The sequence below is a fragment of the Monopterus albus genome, unplaced genomic scaffold, assembly GCF_001952655.1.
Source record: "Monopterus albus unplaced genomic scaffold, M_albus_1.0 scaffold3.1, whole genome shotgun sequence".
In the NCBI taxonomy this organism is placed as follows: domain Eukaryota; kingdom Metazoa; phylum Chordata; class Actinopteri; order Synbranchiformes; family Synbranchidae; genus Monopterus; species Monopterus albus.
The window spans coordinates 3,348,737-3,358,130 of NW_018127883.1; the positions used below are offsets into that span (position 1 = coordinate 3,348,737).

General features: G+C 40.3%; 1 protein-coding gene across 1 annotated transcript in view; it reads left to right on the plus strand.

The window, feature by feature from the left end:
• Positions 1-9,394, plus strand: part of arid5b (AT-rich interaction domain 5B) — a 76,392-nt gene that overhangs the window by 7,178 nt on the left and 59,820 nt on the right. The window contains exon 4 of the mRNA XM_020598775.1: positions 4,544-4,778. Within this exon, the coding sequence (XP_020454431.1) occupies positions 4,544-4,778 (235 nt within the window). The remainder of the gene's footprint in view (positions 1-4,543; positions 4,779-9,394) is intronic.

Genomic DNA, 9,394 nt, shown 5'->3' on the forward strand with positions numbered 1-9,394 from the left:
AGGAATGATTAATCTAAGAGTTTGTTTAGAGCTGAAACAATCACTCAATTAATTGATTATATATGAACCATTTGAGTCATTTATCAAGCAAATATGTAGAGCTATGAATTATTTTAACTTTCAGTCACTATGTCAGGTATTTTATACATTTGTTGTTTGGTTTATAAAATACAAGAAAAAGTTAAAATGCCACAATTACAATTTTCCAAAGTCCAAGTTAATGCCTTTAAATTTCTTGTTTTGTTCAACCAACAGTACAAAACCCAAAGGTGTTCAAATTACAGTTATTATCGATTAAGAAATCCAAGAAATACTCACATCTGGGAAGTCGCAGCGTGAGAATTGTTGGCATTTTAAATAAAATACATAAAACTATGACTTAAATAGTTAAATGAATACTTTCAGATGATTTTTTTTTCCTCAGTTGACTATCTGATTTACATATTATTTCGTAATTATTTCAGCTCCATAAAAGTGTCACTCACTGGTTCCAGATTGTCAAGTTTAAATATTTGTTTTGTGTGCAGAATTTTTGTTCAACCACACAAACGTATTAAGCAGCGGACCGGATTGCAGCTTGCTTAGCTTAATCAAGCCTCTGGCTAACAAGCGTCATGGCCAATTGAAAGAAGCCAGAGCTAGAAGCCCCTCCCTTACCATTGTCTCCTGTTAGGGAACAGTTCAGAAATGCAACAGTTGACACAGACAAGTGGAAAAGTTGCTAACTCATTTGAAACAGTATCACATGAATGTGAATATCACTGCTGCAAGGAAAATCAAGTGTAGTACAAATGCCGCTACCTTCATCATTTGCATATCATCTCATCATTGACCCAGCTAATCCAGCACTTATTAGTAGTAGTTTGCTGCACCATTCATTTTATATATTTTATTTATTCATTCATTCATTTTCTACAGCTTAGTCCCTGAACGGGGTCACGGGGGGGCTGGAGCCAATCCCAGCCAGCAATCGGGCGAAGGCGGGGTACACCCTGGACAAAAAAAAACGCACTCCTATGGGCAATTTAGAGACACCAATCAACCTAAGCTGCGTGTCTTTGGACTGTGGGAGGAAGCTGGAGAGAACCCACGCAAGCACGGGGAGAACGGGTGGGGCCCGAACCCAGAACCTTCTCGCTGTGAGGTAACAGTGCTAACCACTGCGCCAACGTGCTGCCCCTATTTTATTTATGTTTCATTAAATTTTAATAAAAAAATGCGGTGTTTACAACAGGTCATAATAAATAGCAAGAAATGTTATTACTTGTTTTGTTTTTTTTCACTACTGTACTGAAAATGAAACAAACCACGACCAAGGTACCGCTGTGAGTCTGGGTACCGTTAATATCTGCTGCTCTCCCCCATTTTTATGAATTGAATATGTGTGTCCCATTCTTCGTTGTTTTCAGAGTCTCTGTAAACTGAAGTATTGATTGATTCAACACATGCAATAATGAAAACACGCCTTGGTCTACTTCTCATTGTGGGTAGAAATGTTTTTATGGTGACACACAGGCTGGTGCAATGCTGTTGTTGTGATTATTTCTCAATACTGCCTGGGTTGGCAGGTTCTCAGAAGCCCTTTACACAGAAATGCAGCACATTTCTTAATTCTACTGTATTCGCTTAAACATTTCTCAATCAAATATAGCGACTTATGCAAACTGCAAGCAGGTGTTCAGCTTCCTGACTGTATGTGCTGCATCACACTGCAGCCCCTCAAACTTCAGCCAGTGTAAAGTTGGTCAGTAAAGTCAGAAAAAAAATTACACACTATATGACAAAGCTAATGGATGTAGCCTGTTTTTAGAGCTCTGGCTCCATTCATAGACTGATTATATTCTGGACTGTGTTGACAGCTGCTGAATTGCTCTCACCTGTTGTGTTTTGCTCTCAATCCGAACAACTCCCCAAACAGGATCTGTCGACACTCACACAAGGCACCGTGTCATTCAGCTGATTGATGTAGAGGCAACGGCTGTGTGTTTTTTAAGGTTCACTGTTGCTGTGTGTATGCTCTGGTGTGCCATTGAATTACATGAAGTATTTCTACTTCTATTTCTCATACATCAGTAGCATAACATTCAGTGTGTTATTTTTGTATAGCTGGGCTATTTTGTGATTTTCGTTTCTCTGTGCTGTCAGTAGATTGCATCAAAGTACAGTAGCTAAGTCTGTAGAGGTACAGTACAGTACAATTTTGCTTTTGGCTGTAGGCTGACTGCTGTTTACTGTTGCTCCACATTATTCAAATGGCCTGCTTTTCTGAAGGCAGAAACAGCAGTCAGTTTTTCATTGCATGGAAAGCCGGTTACAACCACCCGCCACCACTTGACAGCTGAAGACAGCTCATTATAAGAAGACCGAAAACCCATGTTTGATGTTTCTACTTAGTGAGGGAGGCACAGCTATATCAAGCTATCCCTCACAGGCTTTTCCTTTATAAGGAAATACTGTCTCCAACCGGTTGGGATTTGATATGCCTGTAGTTGCAGATGATGTGAGAGCTGAATATGGGTAATTGTATAGACAGAGCACTCAGACAGACTCTGAAAAGCTGAAATGTCATGTGTTTGCTTTCAGAAGAGAGGTAAAATAACTGCAGCACTTTGAAGTAATAATTAAAACACGAGAATGGCAGACAGAAATGCCAAAAATCCAAACCAAAGTTGCCATTTTAAGCTTCACAAAGGAAGGATTTACTGTTGATTTAGTCTTTTGGATTTTATTAGATTGTAAAGGTATGACTTTTATTGTGCCCACCCTCTCAACATCCATACATACAGTGCATAAATGTGTCAATATGGCATACAGTACATGAGTGTTATTTTAATGCCAGTAATATGCAGGCTCTTTGAGGGGAAATGTCTACAGGCAGACAGATGCCTGATAAATTGGAGATAACCACGGTAAACATCAGAGACCTACTCTGAGCGTCTGCATTTCTGCCTGGACACATCTGTCCTCCAGATTTCCCTGGTTCTGTAATAGCCATCTTCCAGCACCACTCCACTCTGTTGGTAACAAGTACTTCAGCCATTAGCTCTTCAAATGGAAACACATTTAAGCGTCTCTGCTTGCTTCCCTGTCCACTGAATTTGTAGTTCTTTGAGTATGAGAGTTATTAAAAGGGGTTGAATCAACCATAGCTTGAAGCACACAGTGGAGAGAGAGCAAATCTTATTAAGTAAGCTGACTGAACAGACTGAAATATGTACACAAAATCACCAGAGCTATATTCAGCTCAGTGTCAACCATGCACAGCACTGCTATAGATCTAGATAGATTATAATTTCCAGACAGCCACATTAACTTTATTGTGCATCAGGGAGATCAGCAGCTCAGAGATTCCTACTCTTCATTTACTAAAGCCTTGTTGTAACAAATGACATTTTTCGGTTTCTCCGCTCTTTGAAGGTGTAATCGTGGCCACTAAGTGTGACTTGTAATTTTAAAACCTCACCATTCGTGATGAATATCAGGAGCCTGACTTCCTAAATGCTAATCAAAAAAGTCTAAAACAACAGCGTCCTCAGTGACATTGATTTAACTACTGGCGTAAATTTAATTCAGCAATCATCCACACTATCCATATTCATGGTGCCATAATTTACTTACATTAATGTGGATCCACAGCCATAATGCTACTTGACAGGAATGCAAATTTACATGATAAATAAAGATGTTAGGCTGTTTGTCCTGTTTCTTCTGCTTTGATTTAGATTTAGTTTTAAGCCTGTTACGTTCTCCGTACACTGCCCTACATTACTCACCAGTGGTGGAATGTAACTAAGTGCATTTACTCAAGTACAGTATGAGGTGTGTGTTTTCCTTGAGTACATCCATTTTATGATCCTTTTGGACTTCTAGTCCTCTCTGTTTCAGAGGGAAATATTGCAATTTCTACTCTACTACATTTAATTACACTTAGTTACTAGTTACTTTTCAAATTAGTGTTTTACATTAAAAACATGTGATATGCTTTTATGATATAATGCAATCTACCCAGTATCTAAAACTGGATCTACATATACTACAACTCCAACTTTAAATGGCTCTTATGTGTATTTGTTCAAAAATTATAATATTACATCCATATACCTACAATAATATAGGCATCCTCTGTGGATTATTACTTTTGATACTCTTTAAGCTTTAAGTGAAGAATCGGAATAATATAATAGTGATATCGTAGGGGCAGTGTAAAAACTGGCTGCTGATACTTTTGATGTCCAGTAGGTAGTGCTTTGTAAAACGGGTTGCTGCAAAAAAGCTTGCGCCATGCACTAAGAAGTGTTGCGGTCTGAATGTACAGTTTTGTTGGGACTGATTATTCTTCGTTTGCCTGCATTTTGTATCTTTTTCCTTTAATTGTCAATTTCACTCATGCATACCTGCAGATCTGCTGCTTTTTAAATGTTTGTGTCTATTCAACAAAACTGTGGTACAAGGAAACGATCTCTGACCTCGGCAGAGTTGCATTTATATACTGTAGCTCCCTTTCTGTGTTTTTGATTGTAATTGGGATTGTGCCTCTTTTCAGCATGAGGTAATTGCAGTGTCCGAGAAGGTGATTGTGCGGCTGGAGGACCTGGTGAAGTGGACGCTACCAGACTTCTCAGGATGGGCCCACGGTCTGAAGGTCGAGCCTCTCAAGCCCTCTGTGCTCCGGGAGCTGGGCACCAATGGGAGGCGGGAGGCCCTCCACCGCTACCGAGAAAGCACCCTGACCAGTGGGCTCAACTTCAAGGATGTCCAGAGGGAGAGGGCACAGCTAGGTGAGCACCAGCAGAAACCTCAATTATATGTCTTCATTCCTAAAGGTTACTGCAGTGTTTTCCATTCCTCTGGATTGCTGTGTTAAATGTTTATGTATTTGTGTCCTGCCTCCATCATAAATCATCTTATGTTTATTGTCCTTTGGTTGGTTTAACAAGTGTTGTATTGACTGGAGTAATTCGTCTTTATGTATTTGGAATTTGTCCTGATATTATGACCTGAGAATCACACTAATAGAGGCGAGCTAGAGGTAATGACAGTATGTTTGCCAGCACATTGCCATTCTGTAACAGCTCTGTTTTGTCACAACAGCAACAAGAAGTCACATAATTCAGCTGGTAATGTCTTTACACAATTGAGTCACATCAAACTGCAGTCAACGGTACCTTTGATTCCTTCTTTTCCATCAGCTCAGATTATAATTGGCCACGTCTCTCAGCGGCTTTAAGGATCATTGCTGTGTGTGTCTGAATGGTCGTCTGGCGTATTCATCATGTACATGGTGCCATTAAGTGTCAGTGAATGTTTGATTCTCGCACCAGGCTCTTGGGGTCTCACTACAGCATTACCCATGAATCAGACCCAACATAAAGCTAGATGTCTCTACGGATGATTCATCTGATGCAAATAGGAAACTCTGGCATTTGAGCCTAATAATCAGACAGAACATAATGTTGCCTTTGAAGCCATTTCCCATTTATTTGCCTCTCTCTCACATGCTGTAATGCAGTGCCTAATGCTGATTGTAATGGTGTAATGTAGCTTAGCATATATACTAAAAACACCATCACAATTACAGTAGCCTTTGTCAGGCTTTAAGTACATATCTTGTTGATTTAAGACGGAATTTTAGCTTTATGATCCCCCTTTTTTTTAATAATCACTGTATGTCCAAAGCCTATGTGGAACATGAGCCTGTTGTTCTGCAGAAAAAAAGTGGTTTATTGATGAGTCTTTTACTGTTTTCTGCTTGGGATCTTCCAGGAAGAGAAGCTGCTGTTGTGTGTTTCTGTGTGATGCTGTAATGCCCTTGATTACTTGACACTGCTTGAATCTCATACACAAAAAGGACAAGAGGATCAATAATGGATGCTTTGTTTTTATTCTGGTAATCAATATAGTTTGATTGTGCCTGTGTTATTGCTTGCTTTCATAAATAGATGTGTCAGCCTGCTTCTTAAATGATATTATGTTCCATATTATGGCTCTCTATAAATGTGCTGTATCGTCTAGATTTTATAGATTTTTCTGTAGTCGGTGTAATAACTTGATGATGACGCTATTGTTACTGAGGGTTTGTGTGTGTGTGTGTGTGTGTGTGTTGCTAATGAGCAGCACTGCCGTTAATGACTCCATCAGGCTGTTTCTAAATGCACTTGTCACTCCGATGGGACACTCCGCCAGAGAATCTGCCCACTCAGCAGAACGGGCTCAGACTCTGGCAGGGCACCAGAGACACACACACACACACACACACACACGCACACACACGGTTTGACGCACACACACATTAAGATGCTGCACGCTGACAATCAGTGTTGTGCACTCGCTTATTCAACTGTTTGTTCATTACGTTTTTGGCATGTGTCAGTTTTTAACAGTCTAACAATATGAGGCAGAGAGTTTGGGGGGGGGGGGGGGGGGCTCTTTTTTATTAAAGGACTGAGCAAGGGTTTGCATAGAAATATGAAATATGCCACTGCAATGCTGCTGACTACCAAAATGAAATATTCATGTCACAGCAGCAGCAGATCAGATATAAAAGGAGTGTGTAGCTTTGTACTCTGTCCTGTAGCTGAATGTCTGTAATTCTGTGTAATATATTGGCTCGTTGACTAAACTGACTTCTTTATGATGCAGCTGTATGCTCTTTTTTGGATTGTATTTATAAACAGAATACCATGAAGTGGCTGCTCAGTGCGTTACTTGAATGATATATTTGCTGATTGTTATTCTGAGGCTGATCTTTAACTATGTCAGAGGAATTGGATTGTTCTCCATAACAGGATACTGCAGCAATACCACAAGCCACACAAAAAAACCATTGTGCACTAAAGAGTAATAAACTGTGCCATTGTTATTGAGGGAAACTGTTCTTTTTTTTTTTTTCCGAGCGTGTATCCTAAGTTTTCCTGGTACACTGCCAACATGAGTTAAGTGCACTGTTATGTATTTGGGTCTCACAGGCAACATATGAAAAATACTACAAGACAAATGTGTCTTAAATAGCAGAATGACAATTTTTTTTTCTTGATCTGCATTACACGCTGTAGGGGATTTGGTGAGTGAACAAAGCCCTATTTTGTCCTCAGAAATACGTAAAGGCTGAAACCAAAGATGCACACACAATGTAAAGTAATTAATTAGAGAGACAAGTGACCTTCGCTGCTGTCCTGCTGCATCAACAGCTGTGATTCTCTAAAACCTGTGAGGCAGAGAGATGATTGGTATCATAATTCAACTGCCAGCTTTAGCCAGACTTTGAGATGCAGTGTTTTTAAAAGTGTGGCTGGCCTGACATAAAAGAACATTTACTTACAGTCCCCAATTTATTTTGTAAAGTTAAAGGAACAGCTGGAATCCATCTGATGGTGTAGGAACACTACCATTAGCAGTCATTTAGCTTAGCTTGGGATAAAGATTTTCCATCCAAAAGTAATACAATAGCCACTCCTCTGCAGCTCACAAATAAGCACTTTGTATCTTGTTTGTTTAAATAATGAGGTGAATTATTTCATGCCTGGGTGTGGTAACTACTTCCTTTTTGTCAAGGTAACTTTGCCACCAAGTCAAATGTTTCCCACTGCTTCCAGTCTTTGTGCTAAGCTCTGTAGCGATTCCTGCCCAGTTGTGTTTATTTCGCCCATGCTGCCAATTTCACTGCGCTCCACCACATTTCTGCAATCTACGTTTGCATCTTCTTGATTGCTTCCTTTCCCTGTCATTCACCACCTGGCCACCAGGTGCCCTCAGACCTTCCCACCAGTCTTTGTCACCTGACTTCCATGCTCACCTGTTGCTTATATCCCCTCTATATTTACTGCACTTGCCCTTTCTTTCTGCAAGTCCTCCATGTTCTATGTGAATGTGTTTATCTGTCCCATCCTGCCAGCTGCCTTTTCCTAAGTTTCAGCCTGATTCTTGTTACCCACCTTTGTTCCTGTTGCCTGAACCCGCCTGCCTATAAGCTTTTGTTATCACCTTACCTTCTAACAGCATCTGCCTGCCTGTGCTCCTTACACTTAACTGTGACATCAGATCAGACAGTGGTATCAGTATTCTCATCTAAATCTTGGCAAGACTGCAAATAAGTATACAAAACTATTCTTGTTAAATGTGTATCATTTCTTCATTGATTCCCAGGCCCTAAAACTATTTCCTGTGGTCCACAAAAGATATTTATAATGACAAAAAGAAATTTATTGCAATAAACAAACTGTATAAGAAATAACTGAGATACACATTAAGTTCCCACAAATTCCAAGCCAGAAGGCTATAACACATTCCTACCAGTGCATGAAGAGTGTTGTATTTCATAGTCCTTATGTAATCTGTAAGGTAAGTCACTTAATCAGGTAATGCAAACTATCTACTGAGTTTATTGTGTATTGAAGTGAGCATTAGAGCTTCTTTTTACTGTTCTATCCACCAGGGATGGCTTGCCAGTGAAGTTTACATTCTGCCCCTCTATCTCTCCCCAGAGAACTGGCCTGATTCTTTTTTCATTGCTGCCTGCCGAAATTGGTTTCTGGTCATATACAATGAGGCTGAACGTTGGAGAGCTATGTCTGCTGATACAGTTTGTTGGCTTGTGCCTGGAGAAACAGAGAGCTGTAGATGAAAACACACACACACACACACACACACACACACACACACACAAAGGGTAACTCTTGCTCACAAAATAGCTCAATAGGTTTTCTCTCTTGTCTTTCTTCAAATCAAGTCGTCAGTGCGGAAACCAGTGAGATTATACAAGGTCATAGCTTGTGAGTTCATAGATGATTTCCTGACTCCTGCCCTCATCCACAGTGTAGATGGTTCATCCATGAGTGCTGTGATGATCAGGGCATTTGGACAAAACATCCAGACACAAAAAAGAAACCCTGCAGGTGGAAAAAAAATATTGTGGGTTGAGCTTTGCACTACATCGGTGTATCAGATAAACATTTGAATGTGTTTATGCACAAAACAAGGGCTGTAGATTTTCAAATCAAATCAAATTTTATTTGTAAAGCGCCAAATCACAACAAAAGTCATCTCAGGACACTTTACAAAGTAAGGTCTAGACCTTACTGTTATCAATATTATTACATAGGGAAAACCCAACAAATCCCCCTTGAGCAAGCACTTGGCGACAGTGGGGAGGAAAAACTCCCTTTAACGGAAGAAACCTCCGACAGACCCCGGCTCTTGGTGGGCGGCCTTCTGCCTCGACCGGTTGGGGTGAGTGGATAGAGGAGAGACAAAAGAAGAAAAGCAACAAGACACAACAATCAAACACTGATCAGGTCGATGTGGCTGGTGACTGCTCGTCAGAGATGTAGAGCTCCAGGGCCAGGGCAACCTGCAGAAAGGTACAAGTGAGAGAGAGAGGACACACTACGGGAGAGAG